Source organism: Gopherus flavomarginatus, chromosome 1, assembly GCF_025201925.1.
Source record: "Gopherus flavomarginatus isolate rGopFla2 chromosome 1, rGopFla2.mat.asm, whole genome shotgun sequence".
Classification (NCBI taxonomy): Eukaryota; Metazoa; Chordata; order Testudines; family Testudinidae; genus Gopherus; species Gopherus flavomarginatus.
The window spans coordinates 67926616-67943350 of NC_066617.1; the positions used below are offsets into that span (position 1 = coordinate 67926616).

Here is a 16735-nt window from a genome sequence, read left to right on the forward strand (position 1 = left end):
AGTGGCAAATGAGAATAATTATGTTATTATTTGGTGCTCAGCAGAAACAATTCAGTCTAAGATATTTAGCTGAAAGAAAAAGGGAAGAAGTTACAAATTTACTTCATCAAGATAGAAGGGAAACATTGAAAGTGTCAAAAGATATACACAGCTGAGGACCAGGTAGTGATAGCTGAAGTTCATGTTTAGGTGACTAATAGGCTTAAGTGGAACTACAATGTATGCAACTTATATGTGAATTCTATATATCAAGGGTCAGCAACCTGCAGCACATGAGCTGATTTTCAGTGGCACTCTGCTGCCCGTCTGGGGTCCTGGCCACCAGCCCCACTCAGCTTGCTGCTGGTTTGGGGTTCTGGCCACCAGTCCCTTGCCATCCAGGGTCCTGGCTCAGCTCGCTGCCAGCCTGGGATACCGGCTGCCGGCCCCACTCAACCTACTGCCAGATGGGGTCCCAGCTAATGGCCCCACTCAGCCTGCTGCTGGCCCAGGATACCAGCCGCCAGCCCAGGGCTCTGCTTCTGGCCTCGGCCTGGCGCTCTGAAGCCACCCCCAGCTGTGGCCCACTGGCTCTAGCCTGGGGCAGAGAGGGATGCAGACAGGGGCAAGAGGGGCAACATCTCAGCACCCCCACTTTAAAAATTTTTCCAGAGCCACAGGGATATTTTTAAGTCCTGATTTCCCGCTTATACCACGCCACGTGGAACAGCACACTGCATTTGACATTGTGTGTGCTGTCTGTCATGATTCTTTTTCCCCGCTGAGTTGAGGGGTACATTTGACAAAATGTCAGCTCCTGAAAAAGCAAAGTTAGATGTCCATTCATTTCAGCCTTCTTAGACAGACATTTGGATTTATTCAAAAGAAGGACCGTGCTGTTTATGCTTTCTGTTGTGAAAGTGTTGTTTGTTGCACATCAAGTGTTCGACATTTTGAAACGAACTACAAGAAAACCTTTCTTGATGAAGCAGACAAGACTGAATTGATCAAAAAGGCAGTAGCACGATATGAGAAGCAAAGCAGTGTTATTAAGCAAAAATCAAGCTACAGCAGGAAGTTACAAGATTGCACAGTGCATTGCAAAAAACAGAAAGCTGTTTACAGATAGGGAATATATAAAAGTTTTTCTCAGCAGTTTGGAGGTTTTGTTCGATGATTTGCCAAATAAAGATACAATCGTATCTAGAATAAAAGAACTACCTGTCTCTGCCAGAACAGTTGAGAGACGCATAAGCAAAATGGCAGAAAACATTAACAAAAAGCAGACAACTGCGTTAAAAGACACAGTAGTGTTTAGCATTGCAGCTGATGAGAGCGTGGCTATAAACGACGCTCCATGTTTGTTCAGTTGTTGCAAGATATTGTGCTTCCAATGAAATCCAAGAAGAACTTTGTTGCCTAAAACCCCTGCATGGCACAACAAAGGGGGAAGATATAGTGGAAAGTTTTGTAAACCATTTTGAAGAATGAGGAGTCTACATCAGAAAAATATTTTGTGTGACAACAGATGATGCTCCTGCCATGGTCAGAAAACAGAAGGGATTTGTAAAGTTACTTGAAGATCAAATTGGTCGTCCGACAGTCAAATTTCACTGTATCATCCATCAAGAAAACCTGTGTGCTAAAATTTCTAATTCAGTGCTTAATAATGTGATGAATACAGCGGTGTGAATTGTGAATTTCCTTGTTGCTCGATCTGCTTTGACTCACAGTTTCAAGCACTGCTAGAAAAGATGGACAGTGCTCATAATGACATCCCACTTCACAGCAATATTCAGTGGCTAAGTTGTGGCAAGGTTTTGGTCTGCTTTGTAAACTATTTTGATGCAATCAAGGCCTTTTTGTCAGAAAAAGTACAAAACTACCCCAAACTGGAGGATGGAAAATGGCTGTGTAAGCTGATGTTTCTAACTGACATCACGGTTCACCTAAGCGAACTCAACCTCTGTCTCCAGGGTGCCGGGCAAACAGTTCTGGATCTTTATGAAGCCTGGAAGGCATTTGTTGTAAAACTAGCTGTTTTTTCTCAGGATATTCAAACTTCGACTTTCCGCTATTTCTGAGACATAAAAGAGCTATCGACACATTGCACTGTCAATGTTGATGAGATTGGAATGTACATGCAAGAACTGGAATCAGAATTTTCTGACAGATTTCAAGATGTCCAGCAATTTGGCCCAATGCTTCTTTTCTAATGAAACCTGAAAAGTTCAAGGAAAGTGACTTGGATTTGTCTGTATTTCAGTGGATGGGTGTTGAAGATTTCAAAATGCAACTCATTCAGTTAAAAAGATCAGAATTGCGGGTATTTAAGTTTGGAGATCTGCAGAGTGCATTTGAAGCTACCAAAAGAGCTCATGGGACCTCTATTCTGACTTGCTGGACATCCCTGCCACTGAACTTTAACTGTTTGAAGAAAATTGCATTTGCAATGCTTTCAGCATTTGGATCCACATACCTGTATGAACAAGTATTTTCACACTTGAAATCTGTCCTCTGTCCCTCTCAGAGCTGGTTAACAACTGATCACTCAGAAGCCTGAGTGCAGCTTAAAGTAGCCAAATACGTGCCAGACATGGAAAACGCAGCAAGGGCAAGGATCACACTAAACTGATAAGATCTGCATTTTAATTTAATTTTAAATGAAGTTTCTTAAACATTTTAAAAACCTTATTTACTTTACATACATTATAATAGTTTAGTTATATAAAATACTCATGAGAGAGACCTTCTAAAAACGTTAAAATGTATTACTGGCACATGAAACCTTAAATTACAGTGAATAAATGAAGGCTTGGTATACCACTTCTGAAAGGCTGCCCTGCTATATACATTTTACATATAGGACTTACCTGAGATCATATATTGACTCACAAAGTATTATGAAAGTGGTACTCTTCATACTATAATTTACAATACACATGTCTAGCATTTACTAAAAATACGTGATATAGTAATTAAGTATATGCCAATGGTTTGAGCATCCGCCTGCTAAACCTAGTGTTGTGAGTTCAATCCTGGAGTGGTCCATTTAGGGATCTGGGGAAAAAATCTGTCTGGTGATTGGTTCTGCTTCGAGCAGGGGGTTGGACTAGATGACCTCCTGAGGTCCCTTCCAACCCCGATATTCTATGAAAAAAAAATATATATATATCATTTCCACATGAGGGTTGAAGATATTTAGAAGAAGAGTAGAAAGGGCTAAGATATGACCTTTTGGCCTTTATGGAAGATGAGTATTGGTATACGGAGAAGACATTAGCTATACTGAGTTAAACAGGAGCACAGTCTGGACAGAAGGGATATAGCCTGCCTAACAATGGAATCGGGCCAAGCAAATGGAGGATCCAGTGGCAAAGGCTATGCTTGATCAAGAGTGAAGGAGAAGGCAGAAAACAAAAGACTGTTGACTACATATAGGAGAGTCATTTGCATATTATGACCAGATAGATTAAATAAAAACCTATTATTGTTCTCTGACATCTTGATTATGTTGACCAATCCGTAACTGATGGCTGACAAGTAAAATAAGAGCCAGAGAATGCTGAAAATTTAACTATTAGAACAAAAGCCTAATCAAAAATGAGAACATAGTGATGAAATGCTAGCAACACAAGACACCCAATGATAGAAACACAGGCCTATTTTTTTGCTGACAGACACCAAACATGTTGTTCATCCAAGCCAAGGAGCCCTGCAAACACACTGAAGAGTTTCATTTGTCTATCACTCATTCTTTTCCTCTTGCAGAGAATACTACATCCATCAAATTACATCTGAACAATTGTTCTAAACTGGTTTGAACAATTTAACAAGTTGTCTAGATTGTTAAATAATATTTGGCATAAAGGTTCAGTTACAAAAATTATGATGTCTATCTGAACAATAATTGTTTTGGCCTTGGATTTAGCACAACAGAAATTGAAACAAACAAAAAAATTGAATATTTTTCCCTCCTGAGAAAAATATTGTCTTCCTCTAACTACATCTTTGAAAAATGTTTTCTTCTTTTAAAACATGTGGACAGTATATTGTTGTGGTCACATACTATTTTTCATCAAAGTTAAGCTTATTGTCTGGAAAACTTTTTTCTTTCTTTTTAATGAGCTGAGTTATATTGGAAAAAAACAAACACAAGCTGCTGGAAAATTAATTGGTGAGCATCAGTCAAAACCAAAAAAAAATGTTATGAGGTTATTTAATAAACAATCAGATGGCTTAAATATTGAAATGGAAATAAAAGATATAAAGATTAAGAGAGTAAGATTCAAATCTGTTGCACTGGAAGCCAATAGAAGAGGATCTCTCTCTCTTTTTGCATATGCGTTGTTAATAGCAGTGATGGCAGACAAGTGTAGTGCAACTTCTCTCAAAGCAGACAACCAATGGTTTCATACCAGCTCTTACTGGGGCGAGTGGTGAACGGAGTTAAAATTATTTCAGAGAATAAAATCAGCTTGTGTTCTGCTAAGTGATGGGAAGTGTAAAAGATTTAAGATGGGTATGATGTATGAGAATATTAATGTCAGAGGAAACTATTTAAGCAGTGCAACAACTCTCAACAGTAATAGACTAAATTATTGTGCCAAAATCTGCCTTATAGAGAGTTCATTAGAAAAGAGATTATTCCCTTCACTTAAAAACAACAAAAGACAAAAACTGAATTTCAGTCTGATAAATGAAGAATAAACCTACTAAACTAAACTAAACATTACCAGGCACAGATTTGAAGGAGAGAGCCCCTAAATAGAAGAATAGATTATTTTAAGATTTGTGCTATGAAAAAAGTATATTCTAATGTCTTTACATTACATTTTAGACAGTAGGAAAATGCATTAGATAAGTTTGATTACAAAATTCTCCTCTTTCCCCTTATTGTTTTAGACCTACCACACACATTTGCTTTCATGCTTCTACAAAATAAAATATTAATTGATTCTGAGCTGTATTGCTGACTAACTGAAGAATTCTGATGTTTCAAGCTAAGCTGATACAGATAGTTTCATTAACATTTAGAACTTTACAGCTCTTCAAATATAGTAATAACCATTAATTGTTTCACACAACTAAGTCTGAAAACAAAAGCTGCTCATTTTCTTGCAGCTATATATTGTTACTATAATGTTAGAAGTTACTACAAAAAACTTTTCTTTCTTTGATATTTTACACAGAGATGGTACAAAGATTAGATGGTAATATTAACTGGCATTTTTAATATATAAAATGCTATTTTTTTAAAACTAGATTTTACTCGTTTTGGAAAAGAAGGAACATTTTTTATCCAAGAAGGTTTAAAAATAGCTGCTCTAAGAAAAACAAACAGGACACAAAATAAGGTTCAAATAGCATTTCAAAGTATTGACAGATCAAACTGAAGGCAAAGTGATTCATGACAACATAAAAGGAATGCTTCTATAATGGGCAAATTAACTTCACCAGGGTAACAACATATCAAAGCCATCAATTTATCAAACCCCCCATATTTAGTCATGTACAACCCATTTTTTGCCTCAGGTATTATAAATACGCAGAGAAACACCCTATGAGAGATTATAAATACTAATAAACCAACAATTCAAAAATTCCATCTTTGATACAGGTTCTGGATCTAGCTGCCGTCAGTAACATACTATATATTGTAACACATGCAAGACTTCTACAGATCAGTTATCAGGAATACAAGACAATGATACCCCATAATAACTTTAGTACTTGACTTAAAAACAAATTTCCTTTTAAGGAATGAAATCATAAACCTAACTTATGCTTCTAATATGAACACACCACGGGACATTGGACTCTTTCAGTTAAAATCCTTACCTGTATATTCACAGAGTTCTTTGTTGTCTGACAATAAATTGTAAGGGCAGTCATATTTGAAAGTAAAACCAATAGGCTATATTCATGGAATGCTGCAAAAGAGCCACTGAATGAATAATAAGGAAAGCACAATACCTTTAGCAAGTCTCCTCAGAATCTGACAGCGGCATTTAAAAGAGACAGCTATCATTCTTGCTTACTGCCTTCAGTGGTAAAGTATACTCTTGGCTCTGCTCTGCTGGATGCAGCAAAAGCATATGAATTCCTTGCTCACATACCAGAAGAAAGGTAGTCCCAGTGGGGAGTGACAAAGCTTAATTCCTCTTGGCTGATGCAGAGATCAGCTTCGTGTCATCCTGCAAAGCGGTGTCATTCACTACTACTACCACCACCACTTGCAGTACGAGATCAATGGCTTAAAAAGCAATGTTTCTTTAGCAGCTACAAAGCATCAAATAATATAAAATGCTAACGATACTACACGGAGCCATTCTACATTCTCTCACATTCCCCTGCTGTGCACGGAGCGCTGGTTTCTGTTCTAGGCAAAGGGCCATGCATTTCAGCAAATTTAGGGATTTTTTCCCCCTCCCTTCCACATCTTTCATTTCCTTTGTGTTCTGCACTGAACAAGATGACAAAAGAGTAGAAATGCTAGTTTTGAGGGGAGATATTTTAAAATGAAAAATATGTTTTAAAGGATTTAGATTTTATGTTATATGAAGGTAGGGGAAAAACACTATTTGCCTATCTGATTTTATCATCTGAAAAGCATTTTCATAATTTTAAAATAATTATATTAAGGTAGTGGACGCACGGGATCAGACAGAAAGAGGACAGAGAGATATAGTTTTGTGGGCAAGACCAAGAAGCATTTGATCACACAAAATAAATAAAATGATGCTGCATAAAAAAATATGCAATACATCAGGTTCGCTCACCAATTCCCAACTGAAATGTGGGAAAAAGAAAAAAAAAAGAGGAAATAAATTGAGATCCACTTTTAGTGCATCTAAGAATCAACTTGTCCCATGTCATAAAAAATCCATCCAAACCTTACCAACTTTTACATATGGCACAATATTGCTTCATTACTTCAGATGTTTTACAGTCTCTTACCTCCATTCACAAAGAAATCAAACATTTTATTCACAGAATAATGAAGTAGAACATGATGCTTAAATGACAGCTCCACTGTACCCTTACAAACAAACCAAAATGTTTCTAATGGACAAAACCCAACATAGGATCTATGAGCTTAAAAGCAAAAAATTAAACAAAGCTGTACAAAACTTTAAAGGCAGATTTGTGCCCAAAAGACAAATGGTTCACTTGACAATATCAACATAGTTCATTCAAAACGTCAGATAATTATTAATCTATCATCCCTTCTCCATTTTGGGAATACATTTAACATGGCTTCATATACTCCATGTCCCATTCATTTTCTTCTATTTCAAAAGCAGTGAGGGTATATTCTGACACATTTAACCAAGGTTGCAGTTAATTTGATCAGTTGGTGTAGGGTGTGCATGTGCTACATTGGGGGATTAAAAGATGGAAGAAGGATTAGATTTCTGGGGAATGGGGGGGAAATGGCAGGGAGAAATGGGACAATGTTTGTCATACGCCATACATTTTGTAAATGTTGATAAAATTCTGGAAGCTGCCATGGAAAAGGCCATCCAAAGAAACTCTAAGGGGAAAACAGATTGTTCTTTAAGTCAGTGGTTTTCAACATCTGCGGACCCGTGGTGGTCCATGGACTATGTCTACGGGGTCCATGAAAGCCTGAAAACTGACTGAAAAGAAATCAACTATACAACAGACAATATTATTTCCAAAGGGGTTCACACCTCCATTTGAAATTTTCTAGAAGTCCACAGATGACAAAAGGTTGAGAACCACTGCTCTAAGCACTTTATCAGACAGATCAGTTTCTTTCTCCATTTTAAATCAGAATATCCACTCCATTTTTCTTATTTTTCCGTTATTAGGGGCATTCTATCCTTCCTGGTTGTAGCAGCAACCACATTTTGAAGAGACTGGCCAGATGCAGTTTATCAACACAGCTACAGTGTCCTAGACAGACTCACTGACAACAGATTGTTTTGTTTTCATTGGAAGCTGATGAGAGAATATCTCCTTACCTCTTCTCCAGTCCTGTTTTCAGCTTCCATAGCCCAAATAACAGAACTATTCTAGACAGTGGTCAGTCTGACGTCCCTTGGTTGCAGATTTGAGTATATCACAGTGTGGGGGATTTGGGTTGTCTGTCTCTGTAATTGCTGAGTTGTGACAAGCTACAGGCCATGTGCGTGTGGTGGACTGGGAAAACATGGAGCCTTCTCTGCATGGGTTTCAGCCAGTGTTATTCACAGAGGTCCTTAAAGTACTTCTGAAATGTTGAGCTATTATCTGCTGTTTGGACCCTTGCCCTTCCAGAATGATGAGATCAAGCGGGGGGAGGGGGGCATTGGATCCATCATTGATGGAACTATCATTATCTTTTTCAAAAGGGCAACTTGCCAACATTCCTTAAGGAAAGCATGTGATTCGGCCCATGCTCAAGTCACAATATCGATGAGGTCATCAATTATTACCCTGTCTCCAATCGTCCATTTTTTAGGACAGATTATTGAGAAAATAGCAGCAAAGCAATCCTGGAAATACCGAGAGTCTTCAGATTTCCTTGTTCCTTGTCAATCCAATTTTAGCCATGTTTATGGTGAGGAGATTGCACTGGTCTTGTGGGTCAATGATGCCTTTCTCGCAGTGTATCAAGATCAAGTGTCCATATTGGTTTTTTTTACATGCGTCAGAGACTTTTGATGCCATGAAGCTTGGCAAGGATATGTAGAGTTGTTTAAGTGTCTCCAATCTCTACTCTGAGAGAAACCAGAGGTTATTGGATGACTTTTCAACTGTCCCAAGAGCTCGATTCTTTCCTGATTATTGTTTATGGTTCCACTATTTTCTGTATTTTATTAGGAACCAAAAATCTCTCTTACAGGACAGGATAGCTCTCCTTTTCTTTTAGACTTTGATTCAGGAAAGTACATAAGCATATCTCATTTGTGTTTAAGCACTTTCCCTAACAGGGATGTTTTCCTGACTGTGGCCTTAATGATAGGTACCAAATTTTTGTTGTTGCAGAAATGCTCTGGTAGAAGCCCAGTTCTTTGGGATTTTCCTGGATATGAGACATTTAATCTTGATACCGATCTAACTGGTCTTTTGGGGAAAAAAAAAGGGGGGGAGTTATGGGCAACGAAAAAGCAATGAAAACCTTGTCACCGTAGTGAATGGTAAAACAGATACAAGAATACTTGGAAAAACTACACACACGTGCACAGAGTGTGCATATATAAAATTGTGTGCATGCAATTTTTTTTCTTACCATTGTGTCCACATCGTTTTCATTATTTCCTAATTGGACATAACTATTTTTTTTTCATTACAAACAAAACAACAAATGCAAATCATACATCTTAGAATCTTTGCTGATTTGGCTTCCCTCCTTATTAATTAATGGACCTACTATTTCTCCAGAGTTTTCTCCTGATATATTTGTAAAAACTTTTTTTCATCTTAATCCCTTTGGGTAGTGTGAACTCATAGTGCCTGTTTGCTGGCCTCATTTTCCTTACAAGTCATAATTTACTCTTATAAACATATAGTATTATATATACCACACACAGATTTGTACAACTAAGTTAATATTTGCAAATATTCAATTGCATGTCATTAAATGGAAGCAGCTCATTTTTATGTGACAAAACAGACAGGATCAATATATATATTTCCTCTCAAAGGTCACTTTCTACCTAATCTTTACCAACCCATCTCTAGGGAGAATGCTTCATAACACAGCATCAGTTATATTCCTCTGAAGTGACCTAAGACAGAAAATTAAAATGAAGAAAAATATGCTTGTTCTATATGGAATAAGAGATTGTAATTTTTATAAATAATAAAATTCCAATATGAAATCAGGAATTTAACTTGCTGATATTTAGAAGTGATCAGGAATTTTCTGTCAAAAGAGACTTTTGGATGGAAAATGAACTTTCTGAAAATTGAAGTTTTATGTGGGAAAATGTTGATTTTGCCAAAATTTTTCAGTTTTCTGTTGGAAAAATCTAAATGAAATATTTAGTTTGTGGTCAGTTCAACACTAAACTGTATTCACCTGAGCTGCCATGGTGTCTCACAGAAGTTGTAGCTTGAGTGCCCTATGCCTCTATTTTCCTCTATAGGGCAGCCTTCCTGCCCAGACGCCATCTCTCATGCTGCTTCCTCTTTGGTTGAATTGATGCAGGGCATCACTGGAGTCATGTGATTAAAGGGTCATCATGTGGTCAAAGGGTCATCGCATTCCTCTGCAGCATGAGGCACAAGTCACTTGCTGGAGGATTCTCTGCAGCCTGAAGTTTTCAAACCACAATTTGAGGACTTCAATAACTCAGACATAGGTTAGGGGTTTGTTATAGAAGAGGATGGGTGAGATTCTGTGGTTGCGTTGTGCAGGAGGTCAGACTAGATGATCATAATGGTCCCTTCTGACCTTAAAGTCTATGAGTCTATCATGAGAGATGTAGTCTACCCAGAGAGCCCAGCATGTAGAGGAGAATGGGGGTATGAAGCACTCAAACTACAATTCCCACCAGGATTAACTGGTTTAAATCAAAGAGATTTAGATAGCTGATTTTAATCAAGATTTAGATCAGCAAGCATCAAACTTTGATTTAAATCATCCATTTTAATTTTGTTTTGTATTTGCACTTCTTTAGTTATTTCCCTGAAGAAAAGTTGATTCTCATTGGTTGAAAACCGTTAAAATGTTATTTTGCAACTAATATAGCAAATATGCTAAATTTGATTATTCTTTTTGCTAACCAGGAGGCTAGACCATGTCTATACTCATGTCTTTAATCAATTATATAGCTTAATTTACATTTATTCATACTCAACATTTTATAGTTTTTATTGGTAGGGGTTGATATAAATTACAAATAAAAATTATCATCATCTAGTAAATAAGAAAAGCATTATTTACCACTTTCTATTTTGATAGAAATTCAAATTAAATTAAAATGCACAAAACAGCATTTATCATTATTAAATGAAACTACCTTAAATATGCTGGATATGTAAGTAAAAAAAATGTTTATCCAAACATGTTTTGCATTTCAAACTAACCAATTTCTTATACAAAGGAGGTATTACCTGCAGTTAGTGAACTGAATTGATTACTTCTGGTGACCACATCCTTCAAGATTTTAGAACTAGTAGATCTCATCCTCTCATACCTAGTTTTTATTCACAGATTCGAAGAGGAAAATAAACGTCCCTGCTTTTTCAACTCCCAGTCAGTTTCTTAATTTTGACTGAACTAGTTGCTGAACTGATGTAGTTGAATAAACTGAAATGAAGAAAATATTCTCTCTGTATCTGCAGAAGAGGCTACTGCTGTCAATAGGCTATTTTAGCAATTCAGCAATCTCTGGTTCCAAATACTGAGTCAGTGACTTCACCGGTTCAGTTGTCTGACTTTCTTTAAAACTTGGCAGCAAATATAGACGATGTAATATTATTTTTGATTTAATGTTAATTATTTTAATAGACTATAGTAAGATTAGTCATTAATATAGTTTGTCAATTTCAAATTTAATTTTAATCAGGTTTATTTTTTAAAAATAAACCTGTATTTAATTTAAATAAAAAATCCAATTTAAATGAAAAATATGATTTTTAAAAATATTATACATTTTCCCCCCTGACCTCAACAAAGCATCATGGCAGCTCAGGAGGGGCAGATTAATATCAAACTAAGCTGAAATGAGATGTTCTGATTTGGTTCAACACACCAAAATGAAATATTTTTATTCAGGAATGTCAGGGTTTTTTTCTGTTGGAAATAGTGAAACCAACATTTCATCATCACCAAACCAGCAACTTGTGAACTTTTCATTCTGCACAAGAACAACCACCAAATCTGATATTTTGACTTTTATCTTGATTTGGGATTTGATTTTTATCCTGCCTTACTGATGGTGGTTTCCAACAGTTGCAATTTCCACTCTAGTCCTTCAAACTTGCATCGTAATGTGCACAGATGGATTTCAGTGGCATTGTGTAGTTGCAACGGTTTGCCCATTTCCGGAATGGAGCATAAATATACAGCTCACTAGCCCATTATTACAAACATGTAATGAGGAGGGGGGAAAAGCATTTTATTAAAGTCACGGTGCATTTCCAGAATGGAAGAGTACTTCAGATAGAACATTTTTTTTTCACTTTCTTGATCTTAATTCCATCTTAAATTCAGACACCCAGAGTTCTCAGGTGATTAAACAACACTTTCAGTCTTATGTATCTTGATTCATTCAGATGTATTGGTACTTCGTACAAGTGCCTATTTTGTGTGCCATTGTTTATGTAATTAACTAAAAAGAGATTATAGGTGCCTGCAAAGTAATGGCATTTATTCCTACCCACATAATACCTGGAGATTGTCAAGAGAAGTGTAAAAATGAATTTTTAAATCTATACTTATTATTATTATTATATTATTATTATTATTTACAGCACCCAAAAGCCCAAGCAAGAGTAGGGGCCTATTGCGCTAGACACTCTCTAAAGATATAATAGAAGCCAGTCCTTGCCCTGTCGCTCCTAACTGGAAACAAAATGCAACAAGCAGATGCTACAAAGAACAGGAGATATGTAGAACTGGTCAAAACCTAGAATTTCCATTCCATGGGAAATTCCAACATTTTAAAATTTTTCTTTCATCTCAAACAGGATCAAACTAGATACCTCCATTTCAACACCTATGAGTCAATCTACGGTAAGATTAGTCAGTATTGCCTCAGCCTGGGGTGCCTTGTAAAATGACGTACTGAAGAACAAATGTTTCAGTATTGAAAAACTGAACACATTTCGCTTATTCACCAATTCATAAACCATAGAGCTACTGTCTGGTACCACTATGGTTTCATGAATTCAAAACAAACAATAATCTGGATTTCTGAATGCATTTTATAAAACTGCATATAATATTAAATTATAGAGAATGTACATTTTTTCTATCTAAAATTAACTTTCTAGTGAACACCAACAGTGAATGCTCTACCATATATTGTGTCCTTTATAGCAAACTGTACAAACAGATGCACAAAAATGCAAGAATAACTGGTGAGAAAATTGAAACTGTCTTTTTCAATAAAAATGTGTATTCCAGAAAGGCTGAGAATTGTTTGTTTACATGGAGGAACTGTCCTTTGCAGACCTTTGAGGTATTTAATACAAAACAGCTCTTTCACTCTTAACTTAATTTCATTTACTGTAAACTACATGGTTAAGCTGTTCTGGCCAATGCTTTAACAAAGGCATAGCTTTGCTTTAAAGAAATAATTAGGGGCTTGAGAGGAATTGTAATATACTAATGAAACAATACCGTATGTGCTACAATAATAAACAACCTTATCTTAGCAGCTCTATTAAATTCTGTCTTTCAAAGGTATCCCTAAATATAAGCTGAACTATGTGCGATTTTAATTTGGGCAGAAACTTACATAAGAAAAGATACAGTTTGGGAACCATTCTGGATACAGCACCACTTTAGACATGAATCCACAACATTGCACCATATTTCTTGGCCTTGATTCATAAAATTGAAAGAAAAAGAAAGAGGGTGCCTTCCTTCAGGAACACTGCTGAGAAATCTTCTTAGTATCTTCTGTCATAATGATTCATAAACAACCTGTAGTCTTCCAAATATAATTAAATAAATTACCACCAAGGTAGTTTTTCACCAATACTGGAAGCAGTAGCATTAAGGGAAGAAAATGATACAACTGAAACCAAAAAGGATTCTGCACCAATGTTTGTAGATTTCAATTAGAGAAACCATAAATAACCACCACCCTCCAGCATACACACAGAGCCTAGTGGTGGTGTCTGCCAGCAGCATGCATATAATTACAGTCTCTGGGATTTAATGTAATCTCGAAACTAAGGGATGTCTCTGTTTTACAAGCAGTTTCCACATGCTGTAGTACATGGTTAAAGACTTCCGTAATTCCAATCTCTATAGGGCTTTATACTTTTTCAATTAGTCACAAAGCTGACCTTCCTGCTGTTGCAACATCCTTTATTTTATGGAAAACAGAGTTAGCTTTTGAAAAGCTAGACTACTAAGAACATTTCTTTGCTCCCAAAGGTGTTTGATTTGAAAAGTCCTTTTGGAGCTGATTAGGGGATTTTACCTGTTCTAATTGAATTGCTATTATACAATCTACATATTTATCCTTTACACAGTGGAGTACAGATGCTAAACACAACACAGTGTAAACAAATAAAATGCTGTTAAGAAATTTCTACACTCTCTATTACCATTCAAGTGGGGGAAAAGCCTCTTACACTTTAAGAGATAACAGCTGCTTTGACTCTGCCATTTAAAATCAAAAGATTATCTTAATACCACTAGAACAAAAAGTAGAATAATTATGCCTCTGTAGTTGTATTACTTGCTTCTGTATTTTATTTTGATACATTATTTTAACATTTAAACAGTTATGTAAGCATGAACACCATATGAACAGATAAAATGCACATTGTGAGAGATACGACCAAATGTTGGTACCCATAATGCATTTAGCACAAGGGTTCAAGGAATTTTTCAGGTATACTTTAAAGATTTATATAGGCAAAACTTTATGTCTGTGAAACCCTGAAAGGACAATAAAAGCCTATAACTAAGGTGATGCAGAACAAAGATGAGGTGATACAAGTTACTCAATATAAATAAAAGTTTCAACTCACAGCAGTTTCTGATGGCTGAGTTATAAATCCTTGAAAATACACAACTGGAAGGGAAAACCTGATTCACTGTTGCAATTATATTCCCATCTCCGCATAAATTGCAAGATGGCAAGGTTGCATTATAATTCCTTTGTTACAATGAAGTTTGGTTTTTGTACTGAAATAAGGCTGACAAAGGATGTTTTGGTTGCTATTTGAGCAGTGGTCAACCAGCTATGCAATCTCACTCTTTCCCCAGAGTATCACCTGCCAGAACATCTCAGGTGAGAAGCAGAATCTGAATGCCTCTTTCACCTGTCCAGTACACAGTAAGGTGTGGAGGGAGAGAGATCAAATATATAAAACATGAGGCTGGACAAAGAAAATAAGGGAGGGGGTCTGCATTTCAAGTTTGAACACCTGGAGGCCGACTGTGCTATGAATATGTTGAATTTGTTCTACAGCAAGTGGGGTGGACATGTGACTAACATGCTCAATATTCTGTACTAATTGCTGCATTTATGTAACACCACCCTACACTCCTACAGATCATGCCATGAAATAACACCAGGATTTAGGCTTTTGAGGGAGTGGTATTCTTATGAAGAGACGACGCTGCCATGGATGCGACAAGTTGGACAGAGACACAAGGTTGGTGAGGTAATATCTTTCATTGGACCAACTCATGTTGGTGAGAAAGACAAGTTTTTGAGCAACATAGGTCTGAAGAAGCGCTCTATGTAGTTCGAAAACTTGTCTCTCACCCACAGGAGGTTGGTCCAATAAAAGATATCTCACCCAACTTGTCTCTCTAATATCCTAGGACCAACATGGAAACAACAATACTGCATGCAACAAGGTGGACATTAAGCAAAGCAAAATTTGTTGTGAGAAACTTTTTTGAAAAATGGTCTCTTTATCTGAAGTATATCCTCTGCATTGGCTGTTCTTTGGCAACCATCAAACTATGTGCCAGTAAATAAACTGTTTAAAGGGCCAACTCTCTTGTGTTTCAGTGTATCATACACATTGTGTGTCCATGGCCTAATATTTTTTTTAGGATAGTCACTCAACACCTCTCTCGTTAGTTTCCATTAATTTGGAGTCTTTCATTATCCTACACTATGAATTTTAAAAATACAATTATTTGATAGCATCTGTTCATCAATTAAACTTCCTAAACTGTATTATTTCAATCCTCTCACGTAAAAAAGAAATAAAATAAAATTCACTGAGGTTTATCTCCATGGCTTGTTTCATGGCAGATGTAATAACCTAGGTCACACTGTGTGGCACTAAACATTTTCATCCATCATAGCTCAGCAAGGGGAAGTCATACAGAGCAATATGGATCATTTAGCAAGTTGAGCCCATTAAACAAAATGAGTTTTAAAACAGCCAAAGGCGAGATATAGGAACAAAGAATGCAGGTCACATCTACATAAAGGGGTATCTTATCCTGAAAAAAGTGAGTCTGAAAAGGGTCACAGGGGACAAATAATTCAACATGAGCTCCCAGTGTGAAACTGTGGCAAAAAGGGGTAATGCAATCCTTGGATGTAGAAAAAGGTAAGTAATCAGTGGGAGTCAGAGGTGATTTTACATCTTTATACAGCATTGGTGAGACCAACACTAGAATATTCTGTCCAGTTGTGGTGTGCATTAGAGAGGGTGCACAGAAGAGTCACAAACATTACTTGAGGGCTGAAGAAAATGCCATATAGTGAGAGGCTTAGAAAGCTCAATTTATCTAGTGTACCAAAAAAAAAAAAAAAAAAAAAGATTGAAACCTGACTTGATCATGGTGTACAAGTACCTTCACAGAGAGAAAATACAGAGAACCAAAGGGCTCTGCAGTCTAGCAGAGAAAATATAGCAGGAACAATGGCTGGAAGTTAAAGCCAAACAATTTTAAATTAGAAATTAGGCACAATTTTTACCGGGTGATTAAACAAACTACCAAAGAATGTAATGGATTCTCCATCTCTTGATGTCTTCAAGTCTAGAAAGACATCCAGTCTTGAAGATATGTTTTAGTCAAACAAGTTTTTGGGCAGGGATTAAAGGTGTGAAATTCTACAATTTGTATTATACAGGAGGTCAGACT

The 16735-nt window shown here is 36.6% G+C and overlaps 1 protein-coding gene across 11 annotated transcripts in view; it reads right to left on the reverse strand.

Annotated features, from left to right (window-relative positions):
* Positions 1-16735, reverse strand: part of GRIP1 (glutamate receptor interacting protein 1) — a 584939-nt gene that overhangs the window by 265327 nt on the left and 302877 nt on the right. The window contains exon 1 of one of the 11 annotated variants that reach the window (XM_050923240.1): positions 5956-6037. The exons of the other annotated variants lie outside the window; for them this stretch is intronic. Within the exon in view, the coding sequence (XP_050779197.1) occupies positions 5956-6010 (55 nt within the window). The 5' untranslated portion in view covers positions 6011-6037. Of the gene's footprint in view, positions 1-5955; positions 6038-16735 lie in introns of those variants that run through there. 11 annotated transcript variants of the gene reach the window in all.